The 24,226-nt window shown below is 33.9% G+C and overlaps 1 protein-coding gene across 4 annotated transcripts in view; it reads left to right on the top strand.

The window, feature by feature from the left end:
- Dnaaf6 (dynein axonemal assembly factor 6) overlaps window positions 1-24,226 on the top strand; it is a 40,886-nt gene that overhangs the window by 5,965 nt on the left and 10,695 nt on the right. For 3 of the 4 annotated variants that reach the window (XM_078034433.1, XM_005323379.5, XM_078034434.1), the window contains exons 2-5: window positions 2,925-3,095; window positions 6,878-6,950; window positions 9,678-9,783; window positions 12,828-12,924. In XM_078034433.1, coding sequence (XP_077890559.1) covers window positions 2,928-3,095; window positions 6,878-6,950; window positions 9,678-9,783; window positions 12,828-12,924 — 444 coding nt within the window. In that variant the 5' untranslated portion in view covers window positions 2,925-2,927. Of the gene's footprint in view, window positions 1-2,631; window positions 2,676-2,924; window positions 3,096-6,877; window positions 6,951-9,677; window positions 9,784-12,827; window positions 12,925-24,226 lie in introns of all 4 variants that reach the window. The other variant, XM_040283994.2, reaches the window with a different exon arrangement.

Raw genomic sequence — 24,226 nt, 5'->3', positions numbered from 1 at the left:
ATCAATGTATAACCTTCCAAGGTGACTATTTTCAAATTCCAAATTCATATGAATCTAATCATGCTTTGTTCAGTATTCATAAACTGCTGACTGTGTACCAGCTCTAGTTATTGAAGATTTTCAGCCTACAATTATAGCCTCCCACTGTCCACACTGCCCTGTCTCTCACTAAATGAGAACTCAGGGTCAAAGTTTCTTCCCAACTAACTCATAGGTATTTTCAATTAATCTGTCTCTCCTAAATCCTACATCTAGTGCACCCATTGAACACACAGCCTTTCTTCATAATCTCCACTGTGGGTACCCAGGTAATACCACAAGCCTGACATATGCCTGGCTTTTTCTTTTCCTATGGGAACCTTCATCCAGCTGCCCACTCCCCAACAATTCTCAAAAGTAGACCCTATATTCAATATTTCCACCAATGGGACAGGGTCCTACTTCACGATAAATACATCTCCTTGTAACCATGACTATTCTACCTTTCTGCCCTAAAGCACTGCTCATGTCCAGAAACTCCTGCTGCCATGTATCTGCCAAGCAGATAAAATCATACGAATACCTATTCTGAGTGTTATCTCAGACACTGTATTTGGAATTTATGATGGCTTTTCTTCTGAGTTAGCTTTACTGGTACCAGTTTATTCTCCTCTCACCAGTTAGTCTACCATTGAACTCTCACAAGCCTCATGATCAAGTATCTGTGGGTTTTAGCAGTAGGGCCAGAAAATAATTTTTATGTAGCTTTTCATATTTTAGCAAACTCTTTCACCAAAATTGTGTAATTCAACCATCACAATAGTTCTATAAAGTAAGTAATGCTGGAATAATAAACAATTTCTGCTATATTTGTTCTTCAACATCTCATTGTTCATGTCAAAATACGAATTATAACTGATATCTGAAGGCACTATTCCCTTTCATTGTCAGAGGTAGAGAATATTTCAATAAACTTTTTGCCTTTAATATTAGGTAAATATTTAATGAACACAATCAACTTAGAATTTTAAAATATAAACAGGATCCTCTTTGTTTAATTTAATATGTGTCAATTATTCATTACCATAGCGGACTGCCAGACCATACTGAGAAAGAAAATTGTTTTAGCACCTTTTATTTCACCTTTTCCAATTTAGTGAGTTTCCAATGTAATGAGTTTTATCATTAACTTAGTCTACATCATTATTGGAAATTATATTCATGCCCAGCAAAATTAAACTTTTAAAGAATTAATATGTTGAGTCTGACTATGTGCCAGGCACAATCCTAGCTCTTTTACATGCATTAAGCTACTTAATCCTTATAACAACTGTAAGAGATAGACACTATTATTATCCCCACTTTGCAGATAAAGGAGTTTAGGTATAAAGAGCTTAAATAATGTACTAAGGTCACAAAGGTAAGAAGTAAATGATAGATACAAATCCAGGCAGCATAACCCCAGGACCTTTACTTTTAATCTTTGTGATATATTGCCTGTATGCTAGAGTTGTGGGGCAATTTAATATTTGTTTCATCCTTGACATCTCCAATAGATATTAAGGAAAGTTTTATATTTAACAAAGAAAGTCAAAATAAAAGTAAAACATAATAATAAAACAGAAGATCTGTCAAACACCATCTACATGCAGATTGAATATGACAGGAGACTATACCAGCATACACTTAGGAATCTCTTTGTATTACCTTTCTAGGCACAATACAAAAATTTAATGGATCATTTTAATAAAAGCAATAAAGAAATGTTTTCTGAGAGTTACTTTTATAAAATGATGTTTTAAAAATATCAGCAGAAATGTAGAAAGATTTCTATTGTGGTTATGCCCAAATCACTAACAATAGGCCTAATTCTACAGTCTTTTTTCAGGTTATTCATTATAGTCTGACACCTCTGAGATTTTTAAAGATCCTGAATATCCCTACTCTAAAAATAACTACAGAGATTATTTAAAATACTGATGTCAGAATTTTAAATATTTGTAATTTTATTGTTTATATTTTAATATGTTATTTCCAAAATGTTCCACACCAGACATATGTAGTATTGGTGTTAAAATCATAAAAACAATTGTGTGTTAACTTTCACTACAGTAAATGAAACAACCTGTTAGAGATCTCAAATGGAAATATAATGCTAGGTATCACTAAGGTTAATTAAGAATTGAAATAGTAATCATGGTGGTGCACACCTATAATCCCAGCCAGGGAGCCTGAGGCAGAAAGATCCCAAGTCAGAGACCAGATTGGGAATTCAGTGAGACCCTGTCTCAAAATTTTAAAGAGGGATGACTGGTGGCAGAGCTCAGTGATAGAACCCTTGCCTGTCTTGTGTAAAGCTCTGGATTCCATTCCTAGCATGACCCCAAAAAATAATAATAATAAGGAACTGAAATAAAGCAGATAGGAACAGGCTCATCTGAGGCAAAAGTGTGAACTAAATAAAGGTTATCTGGCATATCCCTGAAGCAACAGCTTTTTTTTTCCATTCCCTAAATGGAAAATGTAGCCTAAATAGCATACATGAAACAGATATAGTCTAAAAATGTATATTCTCAAGTAATGGTATATAACCTGTAAGAAACTGCATCTTTATCCAACTTCCTGAGTAATTCTTTTTTTTTTTTTTTTGAGGTGATTCTGATTCTGAAGCACACTAAAACCTGAGAACCAGTATGGTAGGTGAAGTGCTTGTTAGATTGAATACAAAGTTTTAGTAAAGCAGGCTGAAAGCTTGAGTTTACTTGCTGCCCCAGGTCTGTGAGTTAGCAATATACATGTATCTATCTAAAGTAGATTACAAATATTTTCAAATAAGAGACAATGGAGTGACCCAGTGAAAGAAGGGAGATATGACAATAAAAAAATCTTTGTCTTAAATAAAACAGAAAAGTAAAATATTTACTTCTGATTATCTTGTTCTTTAGAATATGGAATCTGAAAATATGGAATCTGAAAATATAGAAACTGAAAATATGGAAACAGAAAATATTGAATCTGAAAATATGGAAATTGAGACTATTTCTTCAATTTCTACTCTGGAAGCCCTCTCCAATCTACTTTATCCTGAAGAAGAGGATGATTTCGACTTTGGACAGGTAGTCATATACTTACAGATCAATTAGTTCTGTTCAGTGAAGTTGTGGAGCTGTATTTGAACAACTTGTTCCCACCTTGCTGTGGGAGCAAAGCTGTGTCATCTGATACATTCACAGGAGGATGCAAGGCTGATTATGCATGAGAGTATAACCTCTAGTACATTTCTAGCAAACATAATTATATTTTTCTAAACCACCTGAACACTGAATAGGAAAATAGTTCTGTAACTATGGTAGCAATAGCCACGTTTGTCATTTATATTTATGGTCAAAGAATGCTTGACAACCATTGCAGAGTGGTAGCTAAGACTATTTTTGCCTAGACAGTATTTCTATAAAACAAGTATTTTTTAATTATACAGTATTAATTGGACCCTCAAGTGCCAGTTTTTTGATTTTTAAAAATTTGTGTAAATATGAAAACAGACAAGATATTTTGAGCCAAATAATAGGACAAACTTGTTTGGGCCTACTAAGGTCAACTTCCTAGTACATGTCTGAATTAGCTGTATAGCATTTGGGTTCAGGACAGATAAGATCATTGAGCCTTGCAACAGCAAGATGGGCTTCACCGGGGAAGAGAAGGGTTCCCTGAACTGAGCTTTGGCAACCCCAAGGTTACTGCCATTATTTCCAGAATAACTGAAACAAAACAAAAATCTGTCCTCCATTCTCCACTTCTTAAATGTCAGTGAACCTTGGTTATCAGACTCTTTATGATAAGACAAATTTTAGGGCAGAAATCTCATAATGTAACAGAATATGTCAATTTACATACAACAATTTAATGAGTTTTTTAATTATTGTGACTATGAATAAATCATCTTCCATGAACATACATATCAGTTTACTCCTCCAAAAATTCCTTTTGGCCATTGTGTGGAAAAGCAAGTATATTCTGAATAGGATATAAATTCAATGACTCAGACATAGAATTGAGCGTTCGCCCTCAAGGAAGAGCTTAGGTGGAACAGGGTAGAATTAAATAAGTCATGAAATGGAAATAAAATAGCCACATTTGTCATTTATATTTGTAGACAGGGAAACTGAGTTATCTTGGAACCAGAAAGTTTTAGAAAATGAAAAGTCTGAGTAGATCCTAGCAAAGAAATACTAGTGTGAAACACACACATATACACAAGTACACACATATATATACAACAAATATACAGGAGAAAAAGGAAAAAGGAGCAATATATCAATGATGTTGGGAAATAAAATTCATTTTTGATACCTTGAAATAGCAGAATAATAATTTTCTGAAGCTTAAATATTGAGAAAGGGTTATGCAATATTTAATAAGTATATCAAATATTTGAGAGACAGTGATCTTGAAATATAGTAAAATGGAACTTATAATTGGAATAGAGATAAGGATATACCCTGGTTACAAAGCCTTTTCCCTTTGGTGTTTATGTCTTAGTGATGTTTATTTGCATATAGAGGTATTTCTAGGAGAAAAGATGTTTATGAGAACAGAGAGACTGTAACATCATTTTACCAAATTGTACAATTTATAAAGGAAAATTACTATAATAATGTATGATTCTGTATATCTGGGTTATAAGCAATTTTGAGATAATTGGTCATTCAGACACCACAGTACAGATATCATTAGAGTGTATAGAATTAGAGTATCAGAACAGTAGGAGAATAATTAATGTTTCTAATGAACTATTAAATTTTCCAGGAGAGAAACTGTCTTTCATTTTTTAACATCTATTAATCTGGGGAACTGTACAATGATTACAAGAGTGATATGTTTTTGAAAATATACTCTCTGAAAACAGCAAGAGAACCATTGCATGCACATTGGTTCATTTATACTATCCCTCTTCTAAATGAATTGTTAAGAGTCAGGGAGATTGGTAAGAGAGTATGTGTGTTGTTTTTCAAACTCCTGAGGAGATTTTAAGGCCTGTGAGAAATAAGGTTCACTACTCTTCACAGACATTATGACAAGGATGTTCAAATTCTCTTATATATTGCACAGTGGCATGAATTGAAATAATAAATTGCTCAGATAATTGGCTATATATTCATGATAAAGACTCAAAGGATGGGCTGGGGATGTGGCTCAAGTGGTAGCATGCTCGCCTGGCATGCGTGCGGCCTGGGTTCGATCCTCAGCACCACATACAATAAAGATGTTGTGTCCGCCGAAAACTAAAAATAAATAAGTAAATATTCTCTTTCTCTCTCTTTAAAAAAAAAGTCTCAAAGGATGTCCTTATAGAAAACAATTTCCAGATGGTTTTTAATGTTTTTATTTTCTCATTCTATATTTTCACTTGTAATTTTTATTTTTAATCATTTATTTTCATTGTTAATAAATCATGACGCCCCCTATGTTCTGACATTCTGGTCTAATCATCACTTTCCATGAGGAGCATACCAATTTTTTTCAGGAATGTTCAAGGTTTTATTTCTACTGATTTTAATTTTCTGTGGAAGGAGGCACTCAACAAAACAAGAGATCCTCATGTTCCAAGAAATGCTTTACCCTGATTGACTATTAGTATTCTGATGATTAATAATTTAATAAAGGTACTACACATTTATATGACCTTAGTGATTAAAAAGAAGAAAAAAATTACCCAGAATACTGTCTTGGGATTTTCACATAAAAATGTCAGTAATGCCTTAATGGCAGACATAGCAGTTTTGAATCTTCTTTTTGAAAAAGAATACTTACTGTTTCAGAAACTGTTGAGATGTTACAGATTAATTTCTGATTTATAACTGTTGGAATAGTTTAGCATAATAAAGACCCAGTTGAACTTTTCTTATGAGCTTTCAAGGAAAGACAAACTCCCCTTGCCCAAACAGGACATTCTAACTTTTGAACATGTATAAAATCTTAGGAGATGAGAGCAGGGACCTGAGAAAGGAGAACTAGAGGTGCTAGTTTTCAGGACCCAGGGAGATAAGAATATTTGACAATGGAGTGAATTAGAGCTACAGACCCTGAAATCATCAAGAACAATTAGTAAGAAGTTGGAACTTTCTTGAAATACCAAAGAATCCCTGACAGGCCAATGAGGTGGTTACCATTATATTGATGTTGTAATACTTGAAAAAATGAAGACTGTTCTTGTTCTGGAGTCAGGGTCAGTTCTCTTGTAGTATAAAAGCTTGTGCAGAAGATGGCAAAATAAAAATGTATGTACAATAATGTGGATCAGCATGTATTTGACAATATTCATTTGGGGGTTGCTGTATAAATCCACTAGTTCAGTGTCATGAGGTGGTGGGAAGAGGAAACATTTCATACTCATAGAGGAAAACAGTGAAAGTTGTCAAGGTTTTTGAATGGGTCTTTGGAAGTCTGAATATTTAACCTCTACTTACTTCTTAGTTTTTATTTCTATAAAACTTTCCTACATTTCTATCCCCCATCTTCCTACAATGATACAGTGCCCAAATCCAAAAGTGTCAATGCTTTTCTACTAACACTTGGTTCTAACCTTCATGAAGATGAATGTGGCTCATTCCCCTATCCCTAGGGATGGATGGTTCACTGAACCTAGAACTGGGGATTTAGTCTGACCAAAAATCAATTCTGCCCCAGAGTCAATTAAACTGAATACTTTTTGAAAGGACTAGGAAAACACATTCAAAATAATACTTGGTATTTGTCTCTCTATTGTATAACAATGGTGAATAATTAAACTGGAAAGTTCTATGAGCTTTTTAGTTGGAAACCTTATTAGATTTAAAGTATTACTAGTCATATAGTTATACTAGTAGTATAGAATGTTGGATTTTTTTTTCTTTCCCAGTCAAACTGTTCATCTACTATTGGAGCCATGGGTCCTGGAAATATTGGACCACCAAAATCAGAAGAGCTCAATGGTAAGTTATTTAATAAAGCAGTATAGATCAATATAATCAATATAAATACTTGGTAGTAGAATTAAATGGAGAGTAATACCAAAATTAGCATTTATTAAGATGACCTAACCAACAATGTATTTCATAGTTAAAAATTGCTATGAGTGTAAATTTTAAGTGTTCTCACCTCAAATATAAGTGTATGAGGGCTGGGGTTGTGGCTCAGTGGTAGAACACTTGCCTAGCATATGTGAGGCTCTGGTTTCAATTCTCAGCACCACATATAAGCAAATGAAAAAAATAAAGTTCCATCAATATCTAAAAAAGTATTTTTTAAAAAGGAATATAAAATTTTTTAAAAGTATTTGAGGTAATATATATGCCACTTGGCCTGGTTTAACCATTACACAATGTTTACATGCTTCAAAACATTATGCTGTACATGACCAGTATATAAAATTTTTATTTGTCAATATAAAAAAAATTTAAAAAAGAAGCTGGGAGTGATGCCACACCTATAATCCCAGCCTCAGCAACTCAGCAAGGCACTAAACAAAACAGTAAGACCCTGTGACTAAATAAAATACAAAAAAGGGCTGGAGTTATAGCTCAGTGGTTAAATGCTCCTGGGTTCAATCCCCAGTACAAAAAAAAAATTAAGAAATAATCATGGAAATGATGAATAGCCATTTATACATAAAAATTCTGTGATATTGTTTTTACTCTAATGTTGCAGGAAGCAGTTTTCCTAATAATGCAAAATCATTGCCTTGAAATATCCACACTGACATATTTTCTGACATGTGACTAAGAAAGTCATGTATGATTAGATAATCATTTTAATGTTTAGGGTCTCTTTCCCAAGTTGCTTAGCTTCTTCACCTTCTATTCTTCCATATTCTGGCAATTTCACACAATTCCCTTATTAATTCATTCAATAAATATTTATGAGAGCCTATTATGTGCCAGGCAGTATGATCATCTCAGAGACTGTGATCAATACCAATATCAAAATAGTCCCTGCTTTGTTTGAGCTAATAGGCTTTTGGAGAAAACAATAAAACAAGTTACCACACAATTTTATCTTACATTGATACTTGTGAATTAAAGTTCATGGAATAATTTTAAAAATCACAGGTCCAGGGTTTGGGGAGGTAGCTCAGTGGCAGAGCATTTGCCTAGCATGTAGAAGTCCTGGGTTCCATCCCTAGTCCTTCAAAAAAACAACAATAATAATAATCATCATGGGTCCAAAAACTAGAATAAAGACATTTTGTAATGTTTTCCTAGCATTTTGGTGTATACATTTTCACAGAATTGAGCTTTTCTCAAATCTTTAAAAATATAGGAAACTCTAGGGGCTGGGGTTGTGGCTTAGTGGTAGAGCACTCGTCTAGCATGTGCGAAGCCCCAAGTTCAATCCTCAGTACCACATAAAAATAAATAAATAAAATAAAGGTTTTGTATCCAACTACAACTAAAAGAAATATAGGAAACTCTAATTCTGTTGGTGATGATCACAGTTACCAGAAAATGGACAGAGAGAGGAAGTGAATTCATTCATTAATCTAATTGTGAAAGATATTATCTGAAAAAATGTTTAAAATAATGGCTAAAATAAGGTCTGAGGATATTTAAAATTTTCAGTTATTATTCAAGAGGCAGTTTGCCTTAGAGATGGTTACTACATGGCAGAGTAGTTCAAATCCAGATGTACTTATGTGTTGTCTGTTATTTCTGATAATGTAAGTCTAATACTCTCTAAATTTTGAGGACAATGAGTCACATGTAAAATGTTTTATATAAATTTGACCATGGTAGATAGAAGCAGATAATTTAAAAAGAATTGGCAAAATTGAAAACCTGGCAATCAAGTGAATTTCTGGGAATACTTGAAAGGACTCTATGTGCTGCACCTAATGCATGTTCCCATTGATGCCACAATAGAACAAATGTAAGTTGGATTTTTGCATACCTACTGGAGCCTGTCTACTTTAAAAATATTTTAAAGATGACATAGAAAATCAAAAGTTCTGCATGAAGGATAAGAAGTGATATATTTTCTTTAAAGCTCATATATATGTGAGGAAAATACTGGATTAAAAAATGATCCTCATACCACTGCTTTAAGTTTCCTTAATTGATATTATTTTTAAAGTAATGTCATGTTTGCATAGAAAAGGTATTCAAGTGTTTTATGTAGTAAAACACAATACTAGGCTCACATTTCTATCTAAATCAGATTGATCATATGTTTGATTTTTATCTTTTATATATGCATATAAATATTTTACATGTGATCCTGTTTGTTTCTGAAAAGGTACAGTGTTTCTTTTGTATATATATCTATATGTCTTATATCTATATTTATATATACATATATATATATATAGAGAGAGAGAGAGAGAGAGAGAGAGCAGACAGACAGAGAGGAACTGGGAAGATATAAAACATCAGAATGAGAACATTAATTATCTCCAGGAAGTTAGGTTATAGATTATCTATTTTTTTGCTTATGTATTTTTCTACAATTATTATTATAATTCTACAATTTATTGGTCTGTACTGATAATATTTAAGATCAGTTGTTACTAATTTAGCCTGTCTGGGCCAAAAGAGCAAGCTAGTGATTACAAATAAAAAATGTTTTACTTCAATTAACCCAAAAGTGTGTGAAGAACACGATCCATGTTCTTCATGGAAGGAAAATAAGCCACAGCTTCAGCTTTATCTTCCCTTTTTTCACAGCCATCTCTCAAACCAGTGATGAAAATAGTGAGGACATCTGGAATCCAGAAGAAGTTCCAGAAGGAGCAGAGCATGATGACATGTGGGATGTTCGAGAAATCCCAGAGTAAGTCAAGTGAAGCCAGGAATGTGTTTAGGGTTTAAGTATCATCTGATATCATTCTATTTTTGACAATTCATAAAGTAACTTATACCACACAAAATATAAAACTTTAGGTACACATAGAAGGCATGTATAATTGCTTATACCACATAAAAGATAAAACAATAGGGACACATAGAAGGACACATATAATTGATCATTTTTCCCCTTCTAAGGCAAAAACAAATAATAAAACATAATACTTTCCTTTCAGTTTTATCAAGCAAAAAACTGAAAAGTTGTCATTTTCATTATAAATTTATATTTAATGTCAGTTTGTTGTCTAGTATAGAAGTAACACTAGGAGAAAATCACCCCATTAAATTGCAAGCATTCATACAAACCCAATTATAATACCATGTTTATGTGTCAACGATCTGCTTTTAATTACTCAGTGTTTTATAATTTCAGCAAAAGGCTATGTATTACCTTCAATTATCAATTATTATCCAGACTTACTCACTAAATATTTCAGGATTATGCTTAGTATTCAGTGTATTTTGCAAACAAAATTCAAGCCTTGTAGCCTTTTCAATACCATCAAACTCTAGATACAAAATTTAGAATCATTATCATGAAAAAAGGCTTTCAGCTTTTTTAAAACACTCATACTTCTAAGGAATATAAAGTATGTTTGCATATATTGATGAAATTAATTGCTAAATATAGTAAGCATTAAATATATATACATATATATTTAATATAAAACTTTGAGTATATAGATAAACCAAAAAACAAAAGCAATATTTGTAAAATTATAATGTACTTTATTAGTTATTAAAGATGTTTATGGCAAGTGATCTGTCAACTTTTCTAATTGTGACTAAAAACTGTCTAATTCATTTAAAAAAAAAACAGTGCTTGTATCTTCTATATCAGTTTTGAAAATAGAAGCAGTGGGAGAGTGGGGGTAATTAATGGGAAAGAAGTATCCAGCTTTCAAATAAACTATGCTAAAAAATATAAACCTTGTAAAAAAATCAAAGGAGATTTTAATACAACATTTCTGTCTGCATCTTAAGAATGAAAAAAGAAAATCTCAGGTTAAGTTTATACAGTGCCCACACATCCATATGAAAGTTAAGAAGTCACTCATTTGTCACATTGTCTTATGAATATCACACATCCGAATGCAGAAAAGTCCAAATTTGAATCCATTTTCACTTTTCATCCCCATGTTTGAGGTTCTGTAGATAGAACATTCATGAAAGCTTTAAATAAATAATAACTCCATTCAATATGTGAGGAACATTGCTTTTTACAATTTTTATCTGTATTTTTTTACCCAGTGCCTTTCACATGCTAGGTGAGCACTCTACCACTGAGGCACAACTCCAGCCCCAGAAAGTTTTACCTTTTGAAAATAATTTCATAATACCCAGTGGGTAAAGAGGAAAATGGGTAGCATGAACAAACTGTTTAGAAAAGAAGACTTATAAGTGGCCAAATGAAAAATAATAAGGGTTTAAGCTAAGACCCTGACCTTGGGGAAAAGTATGAGGGTCTTTATTTGAGCAAATTTGAAGGAAGGTTTTGTATATAATTAGATAAAATGGATGAGAGCATCTAAGATGATGTTAGGCTTACTAGCTTGGGTGATTGAGTAAAATGGTGAATGCATTAACTGTGGTAGGGTATGTAGGTGGAGAAGAAGCAGTGAGTTTGGTGTTAGATATGTAGACCCTGAAATGCCTTTGAGACATGAAGGCAAGCCTATGTAGTAGGCTGTTGGAAAATTGTATCTGAAGCTCAGGATAAGAGCAGGAACCTGAGCAAATCCATCTGGGAGTCATGAGCTGATGGAATGATCCTTTCTGTTTTATTTTAACCTGGCTTAACATTTGTAAATATTGGTAGACATTATAGCCTATTAAGAGACAAGTGCCCTATATCAAATATCTACTTATTTCTAGTTCTATTTAAACACCCCCCCATCCCTTTTTTATTCTTGGGAATTCCTATTTGCAAATGGTCAGAAGTTCATTCTAGTCCTCTAGTCTTCCAGCTCAGAAATTTACCATTTCTTCATTAGGATATAAATAAACATTAAAAAAAAATTTAGGGGGCTGTGGCTATGGCTCAGTAGTAGTGCACTTGCCTCGCATGTGTAAGGCACTGGGTTCAATTTTCAGCACTACATATAAATAAATAAAATAAAGGTCTACCAACAACTAAAAAATTTTAAAAACCCCTAAATTTTAGGGCAGGAGGTATTGCTAAGTGACAGGTATTGCCTAGTATGCATGAGGCTCTGGGTTCAATCATCAGCACTAAATTTTAGAGGAAGAGCCCAAATTTAAGAGGAAGAAAAGATTTGTGAATTGCCTTTATGGGATAAAATAACAGGAAAATCCTTCATTGAACTAAGAATTCTGTACGATCGGTTTCTACATGCCATAGTGTAGCTGTGCTGATTTACCAGTGTGAGACTATGGAAATAGAAAAGACCATAAAAATCATTTAGTTTTCACCCACCCTTACCATGAATATTATAAGCAAAGAAGCCAAGACCTTAGGAATTTGTAACTTGACTAAGGTCACACAGTTAACAGAGACAATATGAAACCTGGATTTTCTAACTTTACTTTGTGGTTAAAAATTAGCAGAGGTGGGTTTCTATTTATCCATCAAATCCTGGGTTATGGGCTCAGTGTTTCCTGAGCCATTGTATTCTATGAATGGACCTTTTTTGATGTTCTACTTTTAATCTTATTATAATATTATTAGAAATTCCCCCAATCCATTTTATCCATATAGTTCCAAAAGAATTAAGGTTTATTTTAGAAAACAAGTATGTACAAAATAATAATCCTGCTTTTTAGAGTCTGATATTTTTTACTGTGTTTCTAGACTTCTGCTCCTTTTTGTTCTACTACTAAAAAGCAAGCATTTTATTTAATCCTTTTACTTTTTGTAATAGCATATCCTCATATGTTTCTAGTTTTCTGCTTTGTGACAGGAAATTGCTCTTTCATTTGAGTCCCTATCATAATTGACTTTTTTTTCAGGTATGAGATTATATTCAAACAGCAGGTGGGAACTGAGGATATATACCTAGGATTGACAAGAAAGGATTCTTCAACAGCATGTTGTCAGGAGCTCGTGGTAAGCCTCTCCTCCCTTTTCCCATTGTCTGTATGACTATTACAGCTGAATTGACTGACTGTTATATATATAACATTGTAGGCAATGATGTAAATTCTTCATAGTTGTTACCATGTTTCAGGCACAATGGGAATAATGGGACAGACAGTTTCAAATTGGTGACATTTACAAAACCAATGAAGTTTACACATGTTGGATAAGATTTACAAACAAACATAGTAAAATCATATGATACAATACATGATTACTACAGGTCCTCCTACTAAAACCATGCAGTCTGATTGTACTGAATATTCTTTCATCTTACTGCTGTCACATGCATACTGACTGATTGGTTATTACCTTTTGATGCTGATAGGCAATCAGAATGAAATATCACCTTCCCTGAATCAGTTTACCTCTAAACATCTGATTTAAACTACTAAAAAGATGTCTAAAATGTTGCTTCACTCCCTTATTTGAATGACACTACAGCATGTTGGGAGTATCCAAGTTGCTGTTTCCATATAATAACCATAATAATACCAGCAAAATCAATAGAACCACCTTACTTCTGCTTATTTGATCCTCCTAATGATCTTATTGAAAAGTCTGGGCCTGATCTAGTGTAGAATTAGACTTATTTTGGCAGCAAACATAAGTAATTCTGTTAAGTCATTTTTGAGGGTAGGGGCTATCTTTCTATCTTTGTTCCTTCTCTCTTAGAATACATTATAGAATACTGAGGTGCCTATAGAAGATGCTTAATATTTTTTCCTTAAGCAAATGATAAATGAAATCTCTCTTTGGCATGAACTTCAAGTTTTCTCTTATTAGCAAAATCTAAGATATTCAATTGAATCAAGTAAAATAATGGGAAGTGACTTTAAGTACCTCAGGAGATTTTTCAAACTCTAATGAGTTAAGATTTCAAGTGATCTTGAAGTAATTAGTTCTCAGGGTTTTACCAGTAATATTCAAATTCCTCTCTCCTAAATTACTGTAAAATTATGTTTTCGATGTCTAGTGTTGGGGATTACTCTAAGCTCTGGAGACATTCTAGGCCCAAAATAAATAAATCTGTAGTGAGCCTTTCCATTTCTCTCATGCAAATTGCTACTACTAGTTTTAATAATAAAGGTATCTTGAATAATGAATCTTGGAAACTAAATAACATCTCATAATAGGAACATACAGTTTATGTAAAACTCAATAAGTATATGCAGAAGAACTGATCCTTCCCTCTAATGAATTTATAATTGACTTAAGAGACAAAGCTAACATAAATGAACTAATTTTATTATTACCAAACTCATTGAAAGTCAATTGTAAATCTACTAGGAGTTCAGAGAGTTTGGATAAGGCATGGACACCACTCACTGAAGGACAGCAGGAAATAAAACATTTGTTGGTGCTATAACACTTTATCACTTGTATATCATTCTTGTCCTCTTACTTTCCTTTCTTACTCTTATTTCTTTATTTATTCAACTTTTTTTTTTGTTTTGCTTGGGACCAAACCCAAGACCTTGTGCAGGCTAGGCAAGTGCTTTGCATCCCCATTTATTCAATTTTTAAATACTTAGTGAACACTACTACATACTAAACACTGTCCTAAGTACCAAGACACAAGATAAATAAGAAATGGTCCATTTCCTCAAGGAATTTACAGTAAAGGAGGTAGACCCCTATAAATAATTTCAGTTCAGTTTTGTAAGTACATATGTAGAGGTATATTCAGGTACAAAGTGATATAAAACATAAAGGGATCAACCAGCTCCATTTCGTTGGATCAGATTTCTATAGTAGACAACATTCCAAGGGAGTTATAAGCAGAATAGGTAAAAGCACATGGAAAGGTATCTAGGCATGAAATAGCATGCTATATTTGTGTAAGTAAAGAGTACAAGAAGAATTAGGAATAAGTGTAGGTAATGGCATACTGATAAGCTTATTCTCAAAAAACAATTTAAAACCCTGATTTGGGTTCAGGGTATGTAGCTCAGAGGTACAGCACTTGCCTAGCATGTTCAAGGTCCTGGATTTGATCACCAGCACTAAAAAATAAATAAAGCCTGATTTGTAGTTTGAATTTTATCCTATAGGCTCATTTTTAAATTTTTTTAAAGTTGTAGTCGGACACAATACCTTTATTTTATTTATTTACTTTTTATATGGTGCTGAGGATTGAACCTAGGGCCTTGCACGTGCTAGGAGAGCACTATCCCGCTGAACCACAACCCCAGCCCCCCCCCCTTGCAGGCTTATTGATGGTGCTATTTACCATCATTGCTTAACCCTATCGGTAAGACATAAAGAGATTGTTGACCCCATCTCAAGTGTTTATTGCTCAAACTTATATGATTATTATTCCTATTGATAATATAGTGTTTTCTTGAATTCAAGACATCATCAAATTATAAATGTGCTATTTATTTATTACTTATTTTATTTTTTTATTTGTATTTATTTTATACTGGAGATTTAACTCAGGGGTGCTTTATCACTGAGCTCCATCCCCAGCCCTTTTTATTTTTTATTTGGAAACAGGATCTCACTAAGTTGCTTAGTGCTTTGCTAAGTTTCTGAGGCTGGCTTTGAATTTTCAGTCCTCCAGCTTCAGCCTCCTGAGCCACTGGGATTACAGGCATGTGCCACTATTCCTAGCTAAACGTGCCATTTATTTATAACAATGTTTGAGAGAAGAATAGGCACAATACCACATTAAATGTATGCATTATGTAATGCATGTCAATATCAAAAACATGAAAATGTGGGAAAATTGCACCTTACATTGGTTAAATATTTTATTTGGGTCTTGGATCTGGTCTGTATGTAACAATTCAATCAAGAGACTTTAATAAGAATACCCTTGCTTATACCCTTGCTTATTCTAAGGAAGGTAATAGAAATACAATGTGTTTAAGTACAAGAAGTGAATTGAACTTTAGAAATTCATAAGCCACCCTTTCCTTTACCTGCCCCAGATTCCAAACAAGAATGCAAATTTTATGGACCTTAAATCAAACTGATAATCCTAAACAAAGTTTTGAATTAACAATATGTGTATCTTCAGCAAACTTCTAACCCCAAACCCAAGAAGATTCAATTTCTAAATTCTACCTGTACTCTTGTACAGAGAATACTCTGTTGCTTTACTCCTAATTTTGTAGCTACGTAGTCTCCCTGGCCTTAATCTACATGTAGGTATTTTCACGCTAGAATTAAATCTGTGCTTTACAGATTTGTTGCTGTTGTTGTTTTACCAGTATGCCTTTTCTACAAATAAATTTTTATGAGAGAACCCCACATGTAAAACATATACAAGTACTATCACCTTGGGGAAATAAAAAGTACTACCACCCATGAGATATATCTTATGATAACAGCAGAGGCTCCTTGAAACAAAGTTAGGATAATGCTGATTTAGTTTCTCCTGATATTATAGTTTAGAAACTAATGTTAGGCTTACAAGGTGTCAAATACTCATATAATTAAAGGAAGAATAATAAGAGAGCTAGAGGGCTTCTTCTGTGTAGGTGACATGTATGCTTTTCTTTAACCTCATGAATAGGAGGCTTTTACCTTGTATTTTCTTGTCCTTTTCATCCTTTGTCTGTATTCTCCATCCTTACTCACAAGTCTCCCACTGTGAAGGGTTTGATATATATCTTTGACAGTATATCTTCAAATACATATGTATCATTGTTTGCTCTAAATATTTAATTAGAAAATACTTATGGAACACTTACTGTGTGACAAATGCTATAGACCAGGTGCTAGTATTACAAAATAGACAAGGTTTCCTTCTCTCTAGGAGCTTATTGTCAAGATATTAAGCCACCTATAAGCAGCAATGCAGTGGGAACTATCAGGTGGACTTGCCAGATTTTCACTGATTGATCTAATAAGGAAACAATATCCCCAAAAGAAAATAGATCATTACTTACACAACATTAGCACAACTTGTATAGTGTCAGCTCCTCATATGCCTTTTCCCACAAGAGGATATCAAACCAAATGGCAAGTAACAGGATCAGTGGGACAGTCTACAGCTGAAAAGCCAACTCTAGCCTTAAATTAGCTGTTTTATAGTCTTCATCTATAGCCCAGGGGAGTGAGATAGGAAGTTATATGCCTTTCTGGAACTCAGGAGTAGAATGAGAAACTGTCTCACAGCAGCTTCCTGCAAAATACAGAGCCTCCCACAATGAAGAGAGGCAGATAAGAAACAGAATTAAGGTAGTTCTTCAAAGACTGCCTATCTTTCCATATTCCGGGAGGATCACAGGATGTTCTGCCAAGAGCTGGGTCACACTCTAGTTGAACCTTGCCTATGTGGTCTATGTGCAAAGTCATTAGAGTCCCAAAATGGAACCATTTCCCTATATCTATACAATATGAAAATACGTTTTTGTCCTGGTTATTTTCACTTAATATGATATATAAATAATAATGATGATGATAATAATAGCAAACACTTTGTTTAACATATATTATGTGCCAAGCATTTCTCTAAGAATTATATATATATACTCACTAATCACCATACCAACCCTATGAAATAGATGTTATTATTACCCTTATTTTATAGATGTTACTGAAGTACAACCACATTAAGGTCACACTTGTAGATTTTGATAGATTTGAGCCCAGGCTATTTGAATTCAATGGAAAATTATGTAAAATGATATGAATGAAAAGAAGGGGAAGTCCAAGCTGACTTGCAACAGAAGTAGCATTTCACTAGAATATTTGAAGAACCCATAAGTTTTCAGGCAGCAAAGGGTCAAAAGTTCTCCAAACAAGTGAACAGTATGAGCAAAGAGAATGCTATGAAAGTAGATAGTATGTTTTAAAAACTATTTGTGATATTACTAGAGCCCTTGAATTCACTGGCATAAAATAATATAGAAGATAGAATAAGTGACTTAGGGCTAGTTGTGAAACCCTTTGAATGCTGTATCATGTGCTATGGACTGAATTGGGTCCCACCAAAATTCATATGCTGAAACTATAAACTCCCAATATGATGCAATATAGAGATAGGGTCTTAGAGAAATAATTAAGTTTATATGAGGTCATGAGGCAGGTTTACATGAGATCATGAGGTAGCACCCTCATGATTAATGTGGCCTGATAAAAAACAACAGAGAGCTTGTTTACTCTCTTCCCACCATATGAGGACACAAGGAATCCCCAGCCATGTACAAGTCAGGAAGAGGATCTTCACTAAACCATGCTAGCATCCGATCCAGGCTCCAGAACTATAAACAATTTTTTTCTATCGTTTAAGCTATCTAGTGTATGATATTTTGTTAGGGAAGCTCAAGAAGAGAAAACACCATGAAATTTGGACTTTATTTTCTGCATATTAGTGTTAGTAAATATTTTAAAGTGGGTGAGTTATCTGGCTGTGGTGGTACATGCCTGTAATCCCAATAACTTGGGAGGCTGAGGCAGGAGGATTGCAAGTCTCACTTGCAATTGAGTGAGACTCTGTCTCAAAATTAAAAAAAAAAAAATTAAAAGGGCCGGGGATGTCACTCAGTGGTTGAACACCCCTAGGTTTAATCCCCAGTACTGAATTAAAAGAATAAAAATTTAAAAATAAAGTGGGGAAGTTAAATGATTGCATGCATATTTCAGAACAACTCTGGTGGCAGTGTGAACATAGAATTTAGTGGTGATTGTGATAGAAGATAAATCTGAGTTTGGGAAAACTGGTGGTAGGCAACTGTACTTAGTTCAAGTGAAAGAAGTAAGAATAGATTGTGCCAATGGGGATGGAGATAAAAGAATATCTTCAGTAAATATTTTATTATTAATATTGATAGAATTTTGAAAGTGATTGAATGAGATATGTAAAGGAAAAACAAAAGTTAGGTTTCTAGTCCAGGTGACTAAGTGAATAATGATGGCTTTAATTAAGGTATAGGAATATAATATGACTATCTCTAACTGGTTGACTAAGAGTTGTTCTTTTTTTCATTTTAATCTTCTGAATGTTTTCAGTTTTTAATTACAATCAATTCTTTCAGGACAGTAAGCAGTCAAAGGGTGGTTTTCTTTGTGTGTTGTGGGGGTGGGGTATGGAATTCAAAAAGAAGACAAAGTTCTAAGAGAAAGATATTAATTTTGGGTTATATTAGGTTGAAGTGCCTGTGGGAAATTTTGTTGAGAGTATCCAGGAGGCTGTTAGAAATACAAATCCATGTGGAACTCAAGAAGAAGAAAGAGACTGGAGGTGTTGATTTTCAAAGTTGATGGTGTTTGTTTTCTGCAGGCGTTAGAATCAACTACCACTGAATGCCTGATTTCCATCAGGATTGGAACAAAGTTGATGTGATTTTCAGTAGTGTGCATGTGTGTGTGTGTGCACATGCATATGTTCTGCATTCACATATGAGTGTGTTTTGGGAGGGGTGTTGAGAAGGATACTATGAAACTTAAAGGAATTAGCTAATTAGGGACACAAAAGGGGGCCAGTGAGATAAAACCAACAATCAGAGACAGTTCAAAACAGACATTATAAGGTCTTCTTACAGTTCTACAGTCAGGTATTAATTTAATATAAAAAACAAGGGGGATTGGATCAGTGAGGCTTGGATTGTGGCATAGTTTTGGAGGTACTAACAAAGATGAGGGAGAAGTAAAAAGTCCATCATAGAAACAAGGTAAGAAAGTGCAAATCTGTCTATTCTTGAGGACAGGACTGAATGAGACACTGGACTTTTGGGTGCCAATTAAGGCATATGGAAAAAGGAACTATATCAAAGATATGTAGGAATATAGCCTGACTTCTCCACAGGAGTGTTTATGGCAGGAAGTGGGGTAGGTACATTGGGGATATAGGTCAGTGGATTCCCATTTTCACTCAGGGATGTTGAACAACAAACTATCTCTAAAATTCAAAACTGAGTGGGACTAGGGTTATTATTATTTTACTTAGTATATTGCCAATTATTCTGTTCGAGGAGAAGGGAGAAGTAGCCTGCAAATACATTTTTGAAGTAGAATGGATGCATAATATTTTTGTGCTCCTATTCTGAGGGATCTATATTGACAAGAGGACATTCTGATGTGACCTAATGAGCAAGCTGTTAAGCCTGGTTATTTTTAGTTTTTATTGTCACCACCTCCCTAGGAAATGAGTCTTGTTCCCATCCCTAAATCTTACTGAGAACAGGATCCGAGTCAGGGATAGGATAGAAGTCAGTCACCATCTAACAGACCCAATGAGGAATCACATGTTTATCACATGTATTTATCTCAGAAAGGGCTATCAATCATTCTGGGCAAAGTGTCTGCTCATCCTCTGAGAATTCACTTTTTCTTGAATGGTCTGCTCCTCGAATCATGATTTGTCTCCTAAGGTTAAAACATTCATATTCATTTACTTTTAATGAATAAGTAGATTTGACTGCTTGATAAGTAAATGGAATCTCTTTTTCCATTTAAAATTCTAGAGGATAGATATCTGCTTTATTTTGTTCTCTTTTGTTAGGCTTCCTGATTATGCTGACCTTGTTTGATGTGTTATATATCAGACTGTGTGTTAAGGAGAAGGATATTTGTGATGTAATGTGATTTTTTTATTATCAGCTGCAGGCAGCACAGTCAAACTTCAGTTAAATTTCTAATAATTCTCAAACATATAGACATTTATAGCTTATAGTATTCCTTCACAATGATGGTAGTAGTGGGAGTGAGGAACTAATGTCTCCTTAAAAGTTAATTTAGGAGGCTGGGGTTGTGGCTCAGCAGTAGAGCGCTTGCCTAGCACTTGTGAGCCCTGGATTCGATCCTCAGACCACATAAAAATAAATAAAGGTATTGTGTCAAACTGCAACTAAAATTAAATATTAAAAAAGTTAATTTAGGGCTGGGGATGTAGCTCAGTGTTAGTGCACTTGCCTAGCATGTGTGAGCTTTGGGTTCAAGGGTTCAATCCTCAGTACCACAAAAATAGAGCTAATCTAATTGTAGAGAATTAAGGTATTTCTAGTTGTGAAAATAATATCTATTTAAAATGTTAATACCACAATTAGCAGAGTTGAAAATAAAAGTCCCCTATAGTGAAATACAGAGAAATTGAGAGATGGACTTAAAATTAGGAAAGAAATTAGGGTATACATATAATTGGTAATAAAAATCAGTAATATCACATTTTGATGATGTCATTTGAGGATGTTTAATCAAAATATCTAGACTACATGGTCCAGAATCATTGAGCTGGAACTGGCAAAAACTTTTAATTCAATGCAAGGGGTTTCATAGGTTGACCTTGGAAAATACCAATATTTGATGGATGAACAAAGGAGGATACATGGAATATAAAAATCTGATGTTATAGAAGTTGAGAGTAGCAGCGTTTGAAGAGAGTTGGGATAGGGAGGAATGAGTGGATCTAAATTATAGTTAGATAAGAGCAAGAAGTTCTTGTGTATGATTATACAGTAGGATGACTATAGATAACAATAATGATCGGTATATTTCAAAAAGCTAGAAGAAATGATTTTGAATTTTTTTACCAAAAAGATAAATGTTTGAGGAAATAGATAATGTATTAACCTGATTTAAACATTATTCAATGTATACATGCAATGAAACATCACATGGCACCCCAATGTTATGTATAATTTTTATGGTTTTATATATCAGTTGCAAAAATAAATTTAAGAGTTAAAAAAAGAAAAGGATCTGAGAAGGATTCTCAGATGGGAGAGAAACCACAATAGTGTCTAATGCTATAACAGAAGTAAAGCCAGGATTAGGATGCAGAAGGAACTTCTAGATTTGTCAATCAAGTGTTCAGTGATCTTTGGAAGAGAGAAACTTCAGCATTATGGCTAATGTGGATTGAAGAAAGTTGGAAAAATGAAGAGGAAGTGAAGAAGGTAAGGCAGCAATATGGATTGTCTTTGAACAGTTAAGCAGTGTAAAAAAGGAGAGAGATAGGTATTGAGGAAGAGGCACAATTTAGAGAGTTTAAAAAAATTTTTTTAGTTATAGATGGATACAATATATTTTATTTATTTATTTTTTATGTGGCACTGAGAATCAAACCCCGTTCCTCACACATGCTAGGCAAGTTCTTTAACACTGGGCTACAACCCCAGCCCCAGTTTAGGGAGTTTTTCTTAGGAGAGTTTTAAGTATACTTTTCAGCTTATAACAAAGATCCATTTGTGTAATATTTATTTAATTCCTATGGTGTGTCACTGGTGCTAATGATCAAAGAGTAAAAAAAAAAATTAGTCATGGTATGAGTCCCTGGGGACATTTAGAAAAGGGTGAAGGCATTTTCAGTTGTCACAATGATTGCAGAATATTATTGTCATTTAGTACTCAGGGGCCAGCCTTGCCACAGAAGGGATGGTCTTGAAAAGTGAAGAATTGTTCTATAAAAAAAAATGCCAATATTGCTTCTCTCTAGTTTAGAAACACTGATTAGAAAAAGAGAGTATGAGAATGATCATTTAGCAGCATACCACCTTGACTATTCCCTCCTTGAGACTCAGTTTTCTCTGTAATAATCCTATAGGTAGTTTTCTTCCAAAATCACTAGAATTCCTCCTCTCCTTTGCTCCCAAATCACTAGCTCTTCCTCTTTTGTATGCAGTTTTCTTAAGCTTTGACCTTTGGTGCTTGTTCACTCTCCCATGAGCATTCTCCCCTCCCCCACCCCAACAGTGGGCAGTGCTGTGGATGGGACTCAGGGTCTTCAACATGGTAAGCAAGCATTCTGCTGCTGAGTTATATCCCCAGTCTTGATTTGAATCTTTTTTTCTTTATCTGTTCTCTTCCATGTAGTCCTATACCCTTAAATAGGTTATCCCTCTTGTTCACTTGGCATCTCCCACTGGTTTAATAGGCAATTCAAACTTAACATGCCCCAAACAGAATTCAGTTGTTTTCCCCAAACTTTTTTCCCACTTATTCTCACAGCAGTAACATTCACCTATTTGCTCAAGCTAAAAATCGAAATCACCCTTCATTCCCTTTTCCTTAATACCCCATATTCAATCCATCAGCAAATCTTACTTGCTCTACCTTCAAAATATATTATAAATCCATCTGGTTTTCATTACAACTGCAACTGCTTTCATGTTATAAACCACCATCATGTCTCACCTGGGCCATTATGATTCTCACTTGACTCATCTCCCTGCTTCAAGTCTTTCATCGCTACAGCCTTTCCAAACAGCCTAAGAGATCCTCTTTCTTTTTTAAAAAAACAATTGAATTTGTTTTTATTTATACATGACAGTAGAATGTAGTATGGCAGATTATACATACATAGATTATAACTTATCCTATTTAGGATTCCACTCTTGTGGTTGTACTCGATGCAGAGTTATCCTTGTCATGTATTAAAATACAAGGCTTGGAAAGTTATGTCTGGTTAATCTATTGTCTTTCCTATCCCTTCTCCCTCCTTTCCCTTTGTCTAATCCAATGGATTTCTATTATTCCTCTCCCTTGTTTTGAGTTAGCATCCACAAATCAGAGAGAATATTCATCCTTTGGATTTTGGGGATTGGCTTATTTCACTTAGCATAATATTCTCCAGTTCCACCCATTTATCAGCAAATATCATTATTTCATTCTTCTTTATGGCTGAGTAATATTCCATTGTGTGTGTGTGTGTGTGTGTGTGTGTGTATGCAGTTATTTATATAATTTCAATGTAGGGATCTACCAACTTTGGGGGTGTTATATAGGTTTTTATTGCTCATGAGAATTTTTATACTTAGTATAGCTGCAATAAAAAATATTTTATGTGTTTTTCCATAGCTAAATTATGGAAAATTACTGAAGCAATTCAGAATGAAACTAAACAATTTTTTCTCTTAATCTGAACTTTTAATGTTGTTTAGTTTCAAATGGAAACTCAGGTGATCTTAACTTCTTTCCTAAGAATCAAATATTTTGAGACCTATTTATGTATTTCTATCAAATAGAAATATATTTTTAAATATTTATTTTTTAGTTATAGTTGGACACAATACCTTTATTTTATTTATTTATGTTTATGTGGTGCTGAGGATCAAACCCAGAGCCTTCCACGTGCTAGGCGAGCACTCTGCTGCTGAGCCACAATCCCAGCCCTTAAATAGCAATATTTTTACAATATCTATAACCCATACATTAATTTAGGATATCTTCCAAAGAATTAGCCCAAAACTTTCTGTATATCTTTAAGTTTCACTGTAATTTCAATAAATAGTTTAGATTGGCCAAGTAACATATAAGACATTTTAAAATTATTCTTCTCTTCTGGTAGTGACAAAGTGATAGTTCAAGAGGAAATTGAGAA

Source organism: Ictidomys tridecemlineatus, chromosome X (assembly GCF_052094955.1).
Source record: "Ictidomys tridecemlineatus isolate mIctTri1 chromosome X, mIctTri1.hap1, whole genome shotgun sequence".
Taxonomy (NCBI): Eukaryota; Metazoa; Chordata; class Mammalia; order Rodentia; family Sciuridae; genus Ictidomys; species Ictidomys tridecemlineatus.
This window is presented reverse-complemented; position numbering and strand designations above follow the sequence as displayed.